Source organism: Malaclemys terrapin, chromosome 4 (assembly GCF_027887155.1).
Source record: "Malaclemys terrapin pileata isolate rMalTer1 chromosome 4, rMalTer1.hap1, whole genome shotgun sequence".
NCBI classification, from domain to species: Eukaryota; Metazoa; Chordata; order Testudines; family Emydidae; genus Malaclemys; species Malaclemys terrapin.
The window spans coordinates 78,439,689-78,457,990 of record NC_071508.1 but is presented as its reverse complement, the minus strand read 5'-3'; the positions used below and the strand labels follow the sequence as shown (position 1 = coordinate 78,457,990).

The window sequence follows — 18,302 nt, the reverse complement described above, 5'->3', positions numbered from 1 at the left end:
TTGCCACAGCATTGCAATGAGAGCTTATGTTGAATTGTTTGTCCACTAAATCCTGTTCAGAGTCACCGCTTTCCAAGATATAGTCCCCCATTCTGTATGTATGGCATACATTCTTTGTTTCTAGATGTATAACCTCGCATTTGGCTGTATGAAAACTTTTTTTTTTTTTTGAGTGGGCCCAGTTTACCAGGCAATCCATATTTCTCTGAATAACTGCCCCATCCTTATTATTTACCATTTCTCCAGTCTTCATGTCGCCTGAAAATTTTATCAACAATGATTATATATTTCGAATCCCAGCACAACTCTACTAGAAACATGCCCATTTGAAGATAACCACCACTGCAATCTCTGGAGCGGGGCCAGCCAAAAGGCACTATGCTTCATTCCATGTATCACCGACATAAGTCTGAGCCAGCTATCGGTGAGGGAACATGACTATATTCTAACACCAATCCCCCCCACCATTCCCCAATACACAAGAATGGCCATACTAGGTCAGACCAAAGGTCCATCTAGCCCAGTATCCTGTCTTCCGACAGTGGCCAATGCCAGGTACCCCAGAAGGAATGAACACAACAGGTAATCCTCAAGTGATCCATCCCCTGTTGCTCATTCCCAGCTTCTGGCAAACAGAGGCTAGGGACACCATCCCTGCCCATCCTGGCTAATAGCCATTGATGGACCTGTCATCCACAAATTCATCTTGTTCTTTTTTTAACCCTGTCATAGTCTTGGCCTTCACAACATCCTCTGGCAAAGAGTTCCACAGGCTGACTGTGCGTTGTGTGAAAAAATACTTTTGTGGTTTTTTTAAACCTACTGCCTATTAATTTCATTTGTTGACCCCTAGTTTTGTGTTATGAGGAGTAGTTAATAACACTTCCTTATTTACTTTCTCCACACCAGTCATAATTTTATAGACCTCTATCATATCTCCCGTTGACGTCTCTTTTCCAAGCTAAAAAGTGCCAGTCTAATTCATCTCTCCTCATACAGAAGCCGTTCCATACCCCTAATCATTTTTCTTGCCCTTTTCTGAACCTTTTCCAACATATCTTTTTTGAGATGGGGCGACCACACCTGCATGCAGTATTCAAGATGTGAGCGTACCATTGATTTATACACACAAACCTATAACACGTCCGTTATCACCATGTCTTACAAACATTCCCAGCACTATAAGCAAGTCTGAAGTTATATCTAGATGCTAACACCACACATTTAACAAGTTAGTGAATGCAACCAGTCCAATTCACCAGGATCAGCTTACCCTGGTCCCCTCTCTGGCAGCTCCACCTCTGCAGACAGAGGGCTGTAAACAGGAATACTGACATCGTAGCCTTGCCGATAGGTCCATGTGGAGAAGCCTCCTCCAGCCAACAGGGCTCTGAAAGTGTAAGGAAATGAAAAGATTGTGAATGGAGCACATAGGATATTACGTTTAAATTCCAGGTCATGATACTTTGTCATCATTCCTAGCATATGAGCAGGCTTTTCTGCTTTGAGATTTCAGTGTCTGTAGCACTTTTATCAGTGGCTTTCCCATGAAGTTTTACCTTTATTTTAACTTACCCCAGCTGCAGTACAAAACAAAAGGGAACTGTGAACATTTTTTTAAACATGCAGTTATACTGGCTCAGAACTAAGATATCAAATTCCCCCAAAGGACCGGCCTGCTTTGGATGCTCCAGAATAGCTTTGGTAATTCAAGAGGTGGTACTCTTCTCTTTGAATCTTTACTGAGCCAGTGTCTCCACTGTTTTTTGGAGCATAGTGCTAGTAGAGGTGGTGTGTTTTGGATGAGATGGTCCTAATCACTTATAGTCACTAATGATCCTGTTGTCATAGCTAAATTTCAGTTTGAGTAATTACATCCTAAATTAATTCTATCAGTTTAGCTCAACACCAAATTCTTCAGTTCCTGCCCTACTTTTTGTGTAACGTTGCTCTGAACTGTTAGAGGCAAGCTGCATTTCTGTTACAGGTGCAGTGATTTTGTATTTCTTAGAACACAAAGATTTTTCAGGATTGAAGGCACTATAGAATTGTTAACTATTATATTTCAGAATACACCACATAAAATAGTCAGTTTACTTAGATTTTACATTAAGGGAAATGCTATAAATGGCAAACACACTGACAAAAGATAAACCATATGCTCTGAAATAAACCTCAGAGCAGATGAAGCTTGTAGTACTGTCTACTGAGAAACAGAAGAGTAATAAAAGATGGTTATCATAGAACAATAAAAATGTATGGCTGGAAAGGATCTCGAGAGGTCATCTAGTCCAGCCCCCTGTGCTGAGAGAAGACCAAGTATCCCTAAATCATTCCTGACAAGTGTTTGTAGAATCCCCATCACTGAAGATTTTTAAGAATAGGTTAGAAAACCTCCCTATATGTAGAGCCCTGCAAATCTGCAGATATCCGCTTTATAGCCATGGTTAAGAGATGGATGCAGATCCAAATTTTACACCTCCACCCCGATAGAACACTGTCCTTGGGAGCCAAAAAAAAAAAAAAAAACCCCACACACTTACCGCATTATAGGTGAAACCGCGTTATATCGAACTTGCTTTGATCTGCCGGAGCATGCAGCTGCCCCCCACTCCCCACCCCCCCCGGGAGCGCTGCTTTACCACGTTATAGCCGAATTCATGTTATATCAGGTCACGTTATATCGGGGTAGAGGTATATCTAGAGAAGTGGTTCCCAAACTGGGGATCGTGAACCCCTGGGGGTTCGCAAAATGTTACAGGGGATTCTCGGGAAAAAATTCCCTAATGGCGGACAGAGCTGTCCCTAGGGACCCCGGGCAGCACGGGGCCAGCAGCCCGGAGCCCCTGGACTTCCAAGAGCTAAGCAGATCAAAGCAAGCATATCTATCACACTGAGAAGATTTAAACTTCAAGACTCTAAGAAACGGAAAGGGAGGTGAATATTTTTTGCTGTTTTTAAAATTAAATAGGCAGCTAGTATTGTTTTTAAAATTATTATGAAGAACAAGTTTAAGCTTTGTTGTAACATTCACTGTTTGCCTGGATTGCTCAAGAACCGAATGCTTGTGTAGGAGGAACTCTAAGTTGGCTTGCTTAAATACCTTCATGCTGTTTCACATCTGATATTCCTTGAGGAAACGTAGGAGCCCTGTCTTATAACAGGCTTACTCAAAGTGATACAAGCTACGAAAGTGAGATCTTGGAAGAGTGTTGCCATTTTCATAATGTAATAAAAATGCTGCAATGATAAATAATAATAAATAGTGTGTAATAAGCATGTCATAAAAACAAATTTTATATTTCCAAGATCATTGCTTTTATAATTTATACTCAGGTAAAGGAGAAAAACCCTGGAATATACATTTTTAAGAGGGGGTTCGCGAGACTTTGATGTGTTAGTGAAAGGGGTTCACAAGCTGTTAAAGTTTGGGAACCACTGATGTAGAACCCTGCAAATCTGCAGATATCTGCGGATCACATACGGATGTAAATTTTGTATCTGTGTAGGGCTCTACCTATATGAAGATACAGTGTATCCTCCCAATGGGAATGCCTTGACTGTCAAGGAGATAGTCCATCTGTGGCTTTTCCTGTGTAGGGCAACCTTTTGCCAGACAGAAGGGAAGAGCTTTAAGGACTGGAAAAGAACATGTAGGAGAGAAAATAATGAATCTTTCATATTGCCAGCAGAAATTTGAACTCTAGTATATTACACATTTGCTATTCCTGACTGCGCTTCTTTGAAACATGCTAGTAGAGAGACCACCTTTCAGTCTTCACTTCACCCCCAATGGCCAGATGGCACAATGAATGCATTGCCCTAATTTCGGAAATCCTGGATTCAGCTTCTTTCATTCAGCCTTCCTGAACAATTCATTACACCCAGTCATACACTACAGAATGCTATACTTTAAATTGTCCTAGGAATACTGGGTCTGCTCAAGTTACCATATAAAGTAATTTACATTGTAGAAAAATATATATTTTTCCAATGCCAGTTCCACCCATTTTCTGGAGAAAAGGAGCAGAACATGACATACCATTATACTAGGCAGTACTGAAAGAACCCTGAGGAGCAGCATTAATTGTCTATAATGATTAAGATGATTATGGATAGTAGCCATATTGCCAGAGTTCACTAGCTAAGCAGGGATATGTCTTGTCAGTACTTGAATGGGAGATATCCAAAAAATGCCAGGGTGTGACAGGAAGCAATACTGATGATTCATTAGGAGACTCTCTTGCCCGGAATTAGCACCAAACCAATTCCTTAGCATGATGTTTGGAGATGTTGTCTTTCACATTTGATGTAAAACTAAACTTGTAGATTACTCTCAAAGACTCTAAATAATTTTTCATCAGAGCAAGGTGTCCTAGTCAGAGTCCAATAAATAACTGCTTTAATAACCTTGAAGTTTCTACAGGATGCTTTACTGCCTGTCCTAAACAGTAGTGTGGAGGTGTTCTGTTAAAAAGCTACCACCCTTTACTCCAGATATGGCTGCACTGCAGTGATGATGCAAGCAAAATATATTTAGTTTGTGAACTGCTTTCAGAGTTTTCTGAGTTCAAGACAAAAGGTGCTACAGAAACAAAAGATATTTTGAACTTGCAGTTCTGTATAGGTGATCAAACCCAAACATACCAGCACTGGCTAATTACACATTATAGGAGAAAGATGTTACTTGAGCACAGGATGAAAAATTAAAAAAGGTGCTGAGTGAGAATTCAGGTTCCAAAGCCAGAGTGATTATTTTGGATTGCAATGCCCTACCTTCAGTGACTGTGTGCGTCTCTGTGTGTCAAATGTTGCTGTGACTATTTCCCACCCTTCAAATTTCATGTTCCTTGTCTCATTCACATTAGTTCAATTGCAAGGCAAGGAATGAAAATTTGGATTTGGCTCATGTCTTGCTCCTCTTGCGCTTTTACACCCAGGTTATTTTTATCCCTTCATGAGAAAACTCCAACCAGATTGTTTTAATTGGATCCGCCACATAAGATGACATCATCTCATCAGCCTTGAGAAAGCAGGTGTGCATCACACAGACTTTTACCAAAATAAACCCACAGGAACCAATACCAGTTAACTAACTCCACTCAGATTTTCATCATACTGTGCAGTAATCAAGGTATTAGCCTTTAGAGTACTGAAGGCAAGTAGTCTTTAAATTGCATTGAACTAAAGATGAGTGAACATGTTCTCAGTTCCTTTCTCCTTCCTTCCACCGCACCCTAACCTCTTCCCAGTCATTGATCGCTTTTCTCCTCTTCAGAAAGTACAAAACACTGTCTGCATTCTCCTCTGCTGTAAGTTTTCTTGATCATGTCCAATACTTACTCTGGAGCATCACTAGTTCTCTCCCCAGTCTTGTAAACCCACTCTCCTAAACCTCAGTGCTGGGATGTAAATAGCAGTAAAAAAAAGTAACCATGTAACCAATTAAAAATTTATCAGTTAAACGTTTAACCAGGGAACGAGGAGTGCGCGGGTTGCTGTAGCACCCCCACGTTTTATGCAGCCCCCCATCCCTCCTGACTGCCAGGCCCCAGGACAGCAGTGGAGTCCTGGGCTCAGGACAGCAGCAGAGTTTAATTGTTAAGCGAAACTGATAAGATTGATACTTACCAGTTAACGGGTTAAACTTTTACATCCCTAATCAGTGCCCAACTCAACAGTTAATTCAAGAACCAACAGCAAGGAGGCAGGCTGCCTGGGAACTTATTAGGTAGGTTTCCTTCTATAGACTAGGTTTAGATTTACCCCAAGAAAAAGTTCTGAATTGCCTTGTCTACCAGCTAACGGAAATCTTTCTTCATCCCTATGAGAGCAACCACTATATTACCTGATAGAAAATTCTGAGAGAGTCTGTTTTCCAGGCATTAAGGCTAGAAGGCTACATATTCTACAACACTGTCAGCAAAGCAGTTTCTGCACCAATTAAACATACTACTTAGTACTGACAACCCATGTTTCCATCTTCAAGGTCATGAAACCGAAAGCTTTCAAGCTGCCTTCTGGAAATCCTGATATTGGTTTTAAAGCTCTAACAAAAACAAACAAACTAGTGAGATAACCTAGCTAAAAGTTTTCCAGCTAGAGGAACACCATAAAAGACATCACTACTCTCCTCTGCACATAAGGTCTTATTTTACCCAGATTAATGTTCAGCACTGAATCAACACAACATATTTGTCATATTTCATGAACCTTACAATGCACTGTTTTTGGGCCACATACCAGATTTGGTACATACCAAAGAAATAAAGTAGACTCTTTGTGCAAGCTTCCCAGACAGCACCAATGTATACTTTAATGCTGACCTGCTGCACTCCTAGGAAGTCTAGTCCTAGAGCCTTACAGAGACTACTAATGCACTTCATTCTTGACCTTCAATTCTGTACAGATGGTCTTGTTAGATTTGAACTGAGGTCTTCAAAAGTGAAAGCCTCATATAACAACCCCTACTACTCAGGCTCTCTGAAGATATTCTGCTACAAACAAATGTGTCACTGATGGCAAGTTTCAACAAAATGGAGAGTCATGATTTGTTACCTAGGACTTCATGACTTTCTGTTGCAACAAAGCAGTTTCTTTCACTCTTGTCTGATCCTGTTCCCCCTGTAACTAATAGACCTCAGAGGATTCAGAACTACCTGATTTCTCCCAGTAGTATGCCATATGCTTAAAACAAACACCTAGTGAAATAATATATTTGCTGTGTATGAAGTCCAAGACACACAAGGCCAGTTTTAAATGGATGCCTGATACATAAGAGGTCAATAAAACAAAGTTGTGAAGCACATAGTAAATCTATTGCATTAATTCAACAGATCTATTCCTTTCATAGGTACAGTTACTATTATATATTATGTACCAAAACAGAGCTGTCTATTAAACAGAATGCAAATGAAATGAAAAACTCTCAAAATGATAGAACTTGAGAGAACGCGAGTGTGAGAGAAGTTACATGTTTAACAAGTTTTGATGGTAAAAGAATTGTGCTTGACTGCCCTCTTCAGGCCAAGTTTGTGTCAAAAGCACCTAATGTGTTTTGGTTTTTACCTTTTCTGACTGCAACTACAGTTTAATGTCAGTAAAGTAACTCCAAAAAGTATACTGAACACTGCAGAGAAAATCTACTCTGTTTTGAAATAAAAAGACAAAATGGTTGAAATGTTGCAAACAAACCAAGATCTAAAAATCCAGCCACATTCTGCCTCATATGCTATCATCAGTAATAAAGATCTTGCAATCAGATTTTAGCCAGAATTTTGCTGATCATGTGGCAGAAGAGGTCCATCTTGCTCTCTAATAGCTATATTGGTTTTGTAAGGCCTACTGCATGTGGGTCAGTGAAGTAAAATTATTTACTTTTTTATGCTTAATATAGTTGGAAATTTCTTCCCTTTCCCATCTTTCCACCTAAAGTGTCTGTTCTTTATTATAGCTATGTTCTTCATACCCTTACTCCCTCTCTTCCCCTTCCCAGAACGCCTGTAGAGAAACCTACCCTACAACTAACAATTAAGATAAGGGTTCAAAACTAGTAATTTCCTAGAAGGAATTTTCAAAATGCACAAGCCAGAGAAGGATAGAGAAAACCCAACAGCGTTATAGTCAGCGATAAATTACTGGATCAGTGCAATTCCTGAAATCACACACAACACAAATCAAGCTCTGGTGTCAAAATCATCACATTCGATGTTGAGTCAGCTAGAATAGCAATATTGTTTCTTTTGAATACAAAGCAGGAGCAGCTAAACTTTGCCCAGCAGAGGCAGCTAGAGAGAAGCCCAAGACTGGCTCCTAATTTGATTTAAATAGAACTAAGTCTGTCATTCTTCATCTTCACTAAAATGCACCCTGTGGAGGCTACAGGTCTAAGCACAGAATGCTTCACCTTGATCAGAGGAGCCTAGCAGCTTAGATGAAGATGGAGCATTGATAGCTGCAATATTTACCATGGGCCACACTCCCTGTGAATTTAAGCATGGGCAACATTGTAGAATGCCATGGACAAACAGTTGTCCTCTCAACTTAAAAAAGCTAGACAGTCCATCTCCTATCAAAACAGGGTAAGACATACTCTTCCTATGTAAGACTCAGGAATTGTAGCATTCGTATTGGGACTACCAAGAGTTCTAAGCCCCACTTCCTCTTTAAGGACATATTATCCTACACACGCCACTCTTCAATGCACTCAAAGAAACAGCATGATGCCTACCTATCTCTGGGAACATCCAGTGCTGTGTTGTAGTCAGGTGGCCCCCCAGGCAGCATGTTGAACAGCAGGTGGTTTGTGCCTCGATCCCATCTAAAGAGAAGAAATCATTAAAGCAAGTTTGAGAGCTGTTCCCTGAGACATGGATGCCAGACTCTCCCAAATTCTGATCTCAGCTCTGACCAGGGCTCACTGCAGAACTTTTCCCATCACTAACCTTATCCTCTCCAGCTCTAACTTTATGATTCACAAAGTAAGGTTTCTGTAAGTACCTGGATAACTGTGCCAAGGCTTGAGCAGTTTCCTTGATGCGGAGCGTGTTCTGGTTCAGCACATCGATGGATGGCACAAAGAGGCAGGCCCGGTTGACATCATCTGTGTAGAAGTCACTGTCAGAGATAGCAGTCAGCAGCTCGTTGTACTCCCGAGAGATAGTGTTGCTAACCAGCATCCCATACTCATCCACGTATTTCTTCAGTGAATAGATATAGACCTTGATCTTGTTTTTGGGGTTGAAGCCACACCGATAGACATCAAAGCAGGTGTGCATCCTACAGCTAAGGTCTCCCCGTTCTGGGATGGGGCTGTCAGCAGGAAGCTTGACTACAGGCACATCATGGACACTGCGCTTCTCCACTGTCCAATCACTGGATGACTCAATGGAGTGTGGCCAGAACTGGAACATACCTGTGGCAATAAGGCCAAGCAGGACAATGGAAAAGAGTGTGATGTAGTAGATGCGGTGCTTGGTCTTCATTCTTGGGATGAGGGCTGGACCCCGGGTGTTATATTTGGCTGACGCACACATAATGGAACTAGCCACTTCTTCCTCGTGTGTCTAGAGGATAGGGAGACAAATGCACAAGGTAAGAATAGGGACAATTTTAAGTGCGATAGAAGAGAGACAGGTATCACAAAGAACAGGAACAGCAGGGCAGAAATATATTCAGCTCCCTTTTGGGAAGGCTCCTTTGCCTCAGAAGATTGCACTGACATTCTTCAGATATTCAGGTCTTCCATTGGAACGTCAGGTGCTGGCTGCCCTCTGTATCAGGGATGACACTTGGAAGCACCAACACGGAAACAGTTACTTGCTGGGACCAACTTCCTTATAAAATATTACAGCCAAACTTAACAACCACAATGTCAGAATAACAAATGGGCCGGAGATTTAAAAAAAAAAAAAAAAAAAAAATCAGATAGATAGAAAAAGTCATTATATATGTCCCACCCAGTCCATCTCCCAGAGTGTTCCCAATGTACGTTTCCTAGTATTGTGTGCTCAAGGATTAGGGAAAAGTAGTTAAATGTACATTAAGTATATAAACTGAGGGAGCAGGGGAATCTCCAATGTCAAACTCAACCTCATTCAACTCCGATTAATGGGAATGTGTCACTGATTCTCTTTATTTGCCCAAAGCTGGGTATCATACAGGACTTGCAATCAAGATGCAGTCACTAATCTAGGGTGGGTGGTAAAAAAAAACACAGTATACAGTAACCCTGTATAAATACCACCTGTCCATCCTGTGTGGATTAGGAAGATACTAACGTACTTTTTGTAAGAGCAGGTGATTGCCCTGGTGTCCTTGGCAAATGTCCTCTTTCACCCAAGTGCAGCATCTCCCACCACTGAAGAGGGACTTCAGTAGTGCCATATGTATATCCTTGTGAAATACTTTGGGATGAAAAGCACAACATCAATATAAAAAATTAACTGCAGCTGGGGACTGATATCATTTTCCAGGACTGATCATATAGGTTAATTTTTGTGCTTTCAAAATTGTGGTTACTAAACAAGTAAGGGCGGCCAGCATGTCCATCGGCCCATGCCGCTTCCTGCAGCCCCCATTGGCCTGGAGCAGCAAACCGCGGCCAGTGGGAGTCACAATCGGCCGAATCTGCGGATGCGGCAGGTAAACAAACCGACCCGACCCGCCAGGGGCTTTCCCTGAACAAGCAGCGGCCCTAGTTTGAGAACCACTGCTCTAGAGCAGGGCTAATCTAATCATATATTCTTCTTTTTGTGGGAAAGTGTAGAGGGCAATTTTTGAGAACTAAAAGAGAAATTTAATGGGAAAATGTTAGTCAGACAGAAATTATACAAACAACAACAAACCACCACCAAACATGAAGAAATTGAAAAGTATGTCAAAAACAACAGTTTTTACCAGAGAATGTTGGAACAGAGGTTGTTTGCAACTTGAAGTGATAGCACTTACGCAACACAGCAAGATGTTTTAGACACCACTTAAGAAGTTCTCAACTTTTAATAAAAAGAACAGGAGTACTTGTGGCACCTTAGAGACTAACAAATTTATTAGAACATAAGCTTTCGTGGACTACGGCCCACTTCTTTGGATGTAGTCCACGAAAGCTTATGCTCTAATAAATTTGTTAGTCTCTAAGGTGCCACGAGTACTCCTGTTCTTTTTGCGGATACAGACTAACACAGCTGCTACTCTGAAACTCAACTTTTAATGCTTCAATTCAAACTAGTTTCACATTCTTATTTCAATTAAATAGTTTTGCCAGCCTACTGTTGAACATTCAGCAGATAAAAGACTGAAGTCATAGTGTAGCCAGGAAAAGAACAGGAATTTCACAGTATTACTGTCAGTATTATAGCCCAAGATCTTCTATGTTACTTCTGCCTTTTAGTCAAGTTATTCCCTCACTCCACCCATACATCGCTGGAATCATCTGATTTATCACAGAGCTCATACATTTGTGACAGGCTCTTGAGTCACGGAGAAAGACTTTTTTCCCCTCAGTCTCAGTTTCAGACAAGGAACTATTTAATCATTTTTACACACTGCATAATTAATCTCTAGAACGCACTGCCACCAGATAAAGACAAAGTCCTTAGGAGACTTCAAAAAGGAATTAGACATGTAAAGGATAATAAGAATTAACATTAGAAACCATTGAAAAAATTAAGAGGGAATATTAGCCTTTCTGCTTCAGGGCATCAAGGATAAAATATCAATGATTAGAAAGAAGCTTCCCTGATCAACAGGCTAGCCCATAACCATCCATGAACAGATACTTTAATCGAATTTCACTAGTCTAGACTTCCTAGAGATTACAGGGTTGCTTCCATCTTCCTCTGAATCAAGTGGTACTTGTCACTACTAGATGGATACCAGTTTAGATAGACCTCTGGTCTGATTCAGCATCATATCTCCCTCCCATGTGCCTAAAAAACTATGAACCTTGAGTTGAGTGTGGGAATGAGTTTGTGGAGAATTCTCAGATTACAAGTTTATAAAATTATGTTCAAACCCCTTAACACTGAAGTTGTCAAAGAACAGGCCTAGCACTGGTTAGCCCAGAAAGCCTTTGTTAAAACAAAATTTCTCCACAAAAGCACTTCATACATCAAGACCTCACACAGAGATGCATCCATACAAGAAAAGTTGAAGGAGTGGAATGAAACTTCAACAATACTGAGACACACTAACAGGAGAATTGAAAGTAAGTGGGTGATAGGTCCTCCTCCCTCCGTGATTTCACCTGCACCTCACAAGGTAAGATTTAAAATCAGTTTCAACCCATATTATTAACAAAGGGTAAAATAGATGTGGTTTATGGCCCACCCACCTGTAATAAGAAAAAAAAGTCTTTAAAATAGTAGGAAACATGTAAGGGGTTGGACTAGATGGTCTCTTCCAATCCTAACAGTCTATGGCTAGACAACTGCCTTACTTCAGTGCAAGTTTTCGGAGGAACAGGGCACCTGAGCAGTGAATCCTCCCCTCATGTGATTCCCAGTCAGTTTCTCCCCGTATTGTGTCAGTCGCAGTCCGACACTCCCAGTCACAGATACAGAAATGTTGTAAGGGAGCAAGGGGCTGAACGCCTCGTGCTGGCGATGTGCTCCCCGAGCGTGTTCCCCACCCGCCCGCTAAAGCGCCCGTCAGGATCCCTGCAAGGCCGCCGGACCCGGCCTCCCCCAGCCTGGCTGCAGCTGGCTGCCTCCCTGAGCAGCTCGGCCAGCCCGCCCGTAACCCCTTGTCCCCCACGGCGGCAGCGGCCCCCCGAGCGGTGGCTGCCAGGCCGCACGTCTCATCGCCCCCGCAGCCCGCACCCCGGCCAGGATGGGCAGGGCCCGGGCCCGACTCCCCGGCCTCACCTCAGCCGGCAGCGGTGCAGGCTCACGGCCTCATGTCAGGCCGAGCGGCCCCGTCCAGCAGCAGGGCTGGGGCGCTGGGCCGGCGTTCGGGGCAGCCGCCGGCGCAGAGCCACCCACCCCGCCGCCGGGCCAGGGCTCAGAGCGCATGCGCGGGAGGGAAGGTTCAACGCGCATGGCAGCTACTAGCACGGTAACCTAGCGTCTGCAACCTGGGGTGGGTCGGTGCGCATGCGCCGTAGAAGTAGCTCGCTGACCCCGTGGAGAAGCAGCAGCTGGCTCTGAGTCTGCCCGCGCCTACTCCAGGACCGGGAGGCGGCCCCGACGCACCGGAAACCGGCTGCGCTTGGGTTGGACATCGCGGGTGTCGCTGTCTGGCGGCAATTCTGTATGGAGCAAGAGTTGGGGGACAAAGCTGGGCCAGCGGAGATCGGGGGCACGGGGTTGCCAACCCTCCAGGATTGACCTGGAGTCTCCAGGAATTAAAGATTAATCTTTAATTAAAGATTATGTCATGTGATTAAATCTCGAGGAATACATCCAACCAAAACTAGCAAACGTATAGGGTGGCAAGGTGTCCATTTTCAACTGGTGTTAGGGTCCCTGGCAGCTCTGGTTAGCACTGCTGATCAGACTTTTAATGGCGCGGTTGATGGTGCTGCGGGTAGGGTGACCAGATGTCGTGATATTTAACCCTTTGGCCCGCGTCCCGATCAATGTGTGATCGGGACACCATTTGTCCCGATATTCAGGTAAAGAGATGAGCGGGAGGGAGGCACTGACCCTGTGGGTGCTCCGGGGCTGGAGCACCAACGGGGGAAAATTGCAGCCCCTCCTCGCCTCCTTCTCCCCCTCTACCCCCAGTGCACTGCGTCCCCACTCCTCTTCCCCTCCAGCACTTCCCGCCACCTAACAGCTGTTTGGCAGCGCTTAGCGTTTTCTGGGAGGGAGGGGGAGGAGTGAGGATGTGACGCGCTCAGGGGAGGAGGCGGAGAAGAGACAGGGCAGGGGTGGGGACTTGGGGAAGAGGGTGGAATGGGGGCAGAGCGAGGCCGGTGCAGGGGCAGGAAGAGGCAGGGGTGGGCGAGCACCCACCCAGCAGAGGGGAAGTCGGCACCATAGGGGTGAGTAGTGGGCGGGGAGTGAAGAGGTGGGCGAATGAGTGGGTGGGGAGGCGAGTGGTGGGTGGGGGACTGAGGAGGGACACAACAAGCCAGCGGCAGGCCAGGGATGAGGAAGGGCGCTTTGGGGGGGGGCTGAGCAGGGAAGGGGCGGGACCTGGGGCAGAGTGGGGGTAGAGCCTGGGAGGAGCAGGGCTGGACTGTGGACAGGGCTGATGGCACCCCAATGTGTCCCGATATTTTAGTGTGGTGATCTGGTCACCCTAGCTGTGAAGCTAAAACAGGCTAGTCCCTACCTGTCCTGGGGCATCATGCTGCGCCCCAGAAGTGGCCAGCAGGTCCGGCTCCTGGGCGGAAGCAGCCACAGGGCTCCACGTGCTGCCCCTGCCCTGAGCACCGGCTCTGTACTCCCATTGGCCGGGAACCAGCCAATAGGAGCTGGGGGGCAGTGACTCCAAATCCCTCAGCCCCACCGCTCTACCTGGAGCCCCCTCCTGCACTCCAAACCCCTCATCCTCAGCCCCACACCAGAATCCGCACCCCCAGCCAGAGCCCACACCCCCTCCCGCACCCCAACTCCTTGCCCCAGCCCAGAGCCCTCTCCCACACCCTGAACCCCTCATTTCTGGCCCCACTCCAGAGCCCACACCACCATTTAGAATCCTCACCTGCTCCCACACCCCAACTCTCTGCACCAGCCCAGTGAAAGTGATTGAGGGTGGGGGAGAGCGAGCCACTGAGGGAGGGGGAATGTAGTGAGCGGGAGGGGGTGCCTTGGGGCAGGCGGCGGGCTAGGGTGTTCGATTTTGTGCCAATAGAAAGTCAGCAATCCTGCAACCCTAGGAATGGCTGGTGGTGGTGGCGCCAGGGATGGGTACATGGCTGGTGGTGGGGGTAGGGATCAAGGGCATGGTTGGTGGTGGAGGCAGGGATCGGGGGCATAGCTGGTGGGTGAATCAGGGGGCATGGCTGGTGATGGTGGGGATTGGGGGCATGGCTGGTGGTGGTGGGGATCGAAGGCATGGCTGGTCGGGGATCGGGGGTATGGCCTGTGGAGGATTGGGGGTGTGGCTGGTGGGGGGATCAGGGCAATGGCTGGTGGTGGGGATCGAAGGCATAGCTGGTGGGGGATTGGGGCATGGCTGGTGGGGGTGGAGGATCGATTGTGGGCATGGCTGGTGAGGGTAGTGAGGTTCGGGGGGCACTGCTGGTCCTAGCTGTGGAGAGGATGGTGTGGCTGGTGTTACCCAGGGCAAGGGTTAGGGAGACACTATTGGTGCCACCTGCTCCAGGCTGTTTAAGACTGCCCACATAGCTCCAGCTCCACAGGGGACCCCACAGCTACAGGTTCTGTGGTACACTATCAAGTTAAGTCTCACCATTAGGAGAGGATCGTGTCGTGACATGATGACATCATGTTATATCAGGGGGTGATGACATTGCAATGGAATGACATCTTTGACATGATGTCACAGGCCTATGGCATGCAGGTGTTCTGATAAGATGTAACTGAGTTGTGTAATCAGATGATAACATTGCAATGTACTATGATAACATTCTGGCTCAATGTTGTGTTCCATCACCTTGTTATTTATTTTCCGCAAGGTACCAGTGTTATCAATATGGCCACGATCATTCATATGGTTTCTGGGGCTCAGATTGGGTGATCTTCAGCATTAAAAGCTCAAGCCCCTCTCACTAGAGCAAAAAGAGTAACTTCTTTAGCTGTAAGAAAGAAACAGGCTGTAATACACACTGGAGAGTAGGGTTACCATTCGTCCGGATTCTCCCCGACATGTCTGGCTTTTTGAGTTTAAAAATAGCATCCGGGCTCTGGGGGGAATTTGTAAATGTCCGGATTTCCCGCCCCATGCAGAGCGTGGCATGGGTGACAGGGCAGCCAGCCGGATCGAGCCACTCGCACGGGGCTCCGTCAGCCAGAGCCCCTCCTCCGCTTCCCCCCTCCTCTCCCCTGCAGCTTCAGATCACTCCCCTCCCCTCTCTCCCTCCCCCCCCCCGCATTCGCAGGTTGCCGGCCATTCGCATCGGGCCTCCAGCAGTCTGGAGCTCCTCCCCCTGCTCCCCCTCCCCTGCTGCCCAGCGCGCCGCTCAGCAGCACTCTGCGAGGGCAGGAACCGGGCTATGCGCTCTGGGGGGGAGCGCGGCAGCGTGTCGGGCTTCGCATGGAGCCCGACACGCTGTTCTGAGCGGCACAGTAAGGGGGCCAGGGGGTCGGAGAAGGGGCAGGGGGGGTTCTGGAGGGGGCAGTCAAGAGACAGGGAGCAGGGGGAGGGTTGGATGGGTCAGGAGTTCTCGGGGGTGGCTGTCAGGGGGCGGGGGTGTGGATAAAGTTTTGGGCAATCGGGACAGATAGGGGCTAGTGTCCTAGGGGGGCAGTTAGGATGGGGGGGTCTCAGGAGGGGGCAGTCAGGGGACAAGGAGCAGGGGGGTTGGGAGTTCTAGGGGGGGCTGTCAGGAGGCAGGGGTGGGGAAAAGGATCGGAGCAGTCAGGGGGCAGGGAGCAGGGGGGTTTAGATGTGTCAGGAGTTCTGGGGAGGGGGTCTGTCAGGGGGCGGGGAGTGGTTGGATGGGCTGTGGGAGTCCCGGGGTCTGTCAGGGGGTGGGCGTGTGGATAAGGTTTTGGGCAGTCAGGGGACAGGTAGGGGGTAGGGTCCTAGGGGGGCAGTTAGGATGGGGCAGTCTCAGGAGGGGGCAGTCAGGGGACAAGGAGCAGGGAGGCTTTGATAGGGGGTGAGGTCCTGGGGGGCAGTTAGGGGCAGGGGTCCCAGGAGGAGGCAGTCAGGGGACAAGGAGCGGGGTGGGAGTTGGAGGTTCTGAGGGGGGCAGTCAGGGGTGGGAAGTGGAAGGAGCAGGGGCGGGGCTAGGGCGGGGCTCCCACCATCCTCTTTTTTGATTGTTGAAGTATGGTAACCCTACTGGAGAGTCGTGCATATCTGATCACACACACTAAGCTGGTGCACCTCACTAGGCATTGTGCTCAAACAGAAAGAGATACTCTGATACCTACAAAAAAATTGACAGTGGTTAGTCCACTGGTGTGCTGAGACCACAGCCTATCATGCTGATCAATATTGTCTCATTCTTTCCTTGTACACCCCCATCTGTCTTTCAGTATTCATCTGTTAGTCTCTTGTCTTAAACTTAGATTGTAAACTCGTCAGGGCAGGGATTGTCTTTGTTCTGTATTTGTACAGCACCTAGCACAAGGGAGTCCTGGTCCATGTCTGGGGTACTACAATAATATCAATAATAACTGTCCCACCCCAAAAAACTCACATGGAGTGGGCAGAAACAGCATTGTCACGTAATACTCGGATCACAACAGCCATGCTTGTGCCATATACAGAACTGAGAAAAGTGGAAAACCCCAGAAATGGGAGACGTTAATCCTATTATAAGTATCACCTGCACTTTGTGCTTCGAGTGCAGCTGCAAGCCTATTCATGTGCCACCAGAGATGGTATGAAAGGAATTTCCTATCTTCAAGCTGCAACAATTCAAAATCCCATTTCCTCTCTTCCCCTTGGGCATTTTTCCCTTCACTTGCAGTTCAAAAACTGGAGCCAGGAAAACTATATTCTCTTAGGAAGGGGATTCATTTCTTCAGCAGCACTTGCATCCTGCAATCATTTCATCATCTGCCACTGACGTAGGGAGCAAGCAACCAAGGGAACTGACTAGTGCAGAAGCTCTAAGTAGTTTGTTTTCATTTCTAGCTTCTTTAGAAGCTTCCACCAAGTCTCCTCAAGCACTGCAAAGAGCCAAAACCCACAAGTGACAAATACCAAGATCTACTTTGAATGTTGGGGTATTCCTTAGTAGCTCTAAGTGACCTTTGTGCTGCTGTGCCAGATTATTAAGGACCCTGAGGACTGAAGCCTTATGCACAGAATAAATCCAGCACAGACAGCAACCATGCAAGCCTTTCCCACACAAACCACTCCTTTCTCATTGCGATTTAACCCTGGCCTAGAGGGACTAGCCCTGAAAGGGGAGTTCAGTGATTTGTTTTTAAAACTGAAATGTATAATGTGCTTTCATTTTTCCAGCTGCTGCCTCCCTGTCTCTTTTGTACATTTTCATTTGGTTTCATTCTTTGCTCATATTCCTTGCTAAATAGTAGGAAGGGACTGATGGAGAAAGAAGGATTTTCTCAATTTCTTACTGTAACAACCACTCTCAGCACCTCTGAACTACTGCAAATGCCAAAGCATCCTATAGTTGATGCACGGATTCTGCACGGCTGGCAATGCTGCCATTTTTCAGAGCTGAGTGAAGGGCTTCCAAATGGGGCTGAGCCACAATGTTGACCATGTAGCCAACTGTGGAGAGAGCCACAAGCAGAGTGAGGATGGCTGGAACAGCTGTCTATGTTTACTAACTGGGGAGGGCTGCACCAGATACTGGGTCACTTCTGCAAAATTGTATAATCTCACCAACCCCCACCAACTAAAGCTCAGGCAACCACTCCTATTGGGCACTCTCCCTTCCGTCTCCCCCAACTCCATCCACCCTCACTTCCTGGCTTTCTATCCCAGGTATTGGTCTTTCCAGCCTCTCTCTCTCTTTCCCCTCCAGCAGTGTTAGAAGCCAAACAGGTCTTTGTCATTGTTGCCTTTTTGATGGCTGGGGGCAGCTTCTACATCCATCTGATCATCATGTGCTGCTGCTCTCCTCTCCCAAGCATGGCCCAAGCCAACCACTCCAGTTTAGGATTTTGCTGCAGGCTGCACTGCTTCCTTCAGGTGGCATAGTGCAGGGAAGCTGCTTTCCCTAGGTGGTGAGACTTGGTCTTTGACTG

At 46.5% G+C, this 18,302-nt stretch overlaps 1 protein-coding gene across 3 annotated transcripts in view; it reads right to left on the bottom strand.

Annotated features, from left to right (window-relative positions):
- Positions 1-12,497, bottom strand: part of EXT2 (exostosin glycosyltransferase 2) — a 102,292-nt gene extending 89,795 nt beyond the window's left edge. For 2 of the 3 annotated variants that reach the window (XM_054025100.1, XM_054025101.1), the window contains exons 1-4: positions 9,784-9,893; positions 8,500-9,065; positions 8,231-8,320; positions 1,274-1,390 (exon numbers count right to left, since the gene is read on the bottom strand). In XM_054025100.1, coding sequence (XP_053881075.1) covers positions 1,274-1,390; positions 8,231-8,320; positions 8,500-9,065; positions 9,784-9,885 — 875 coding nt within the window. In that variant the 5' untranslated portion in view covers positions 9,886-9,893. Of the gene's footprint in view, positions 1-1,273; positions 1,391-8,230; positions 8,321-8,499; positions 9,066-9,783; positions 9,894-12,362 lie in introns of those variants that run through there. The other variant, XM_054025102.1, reaches the window with a different exon arrangement.
- Between the last annotated feature and the right edge of the window lie 5,805 nt (positions 12,498-18,302).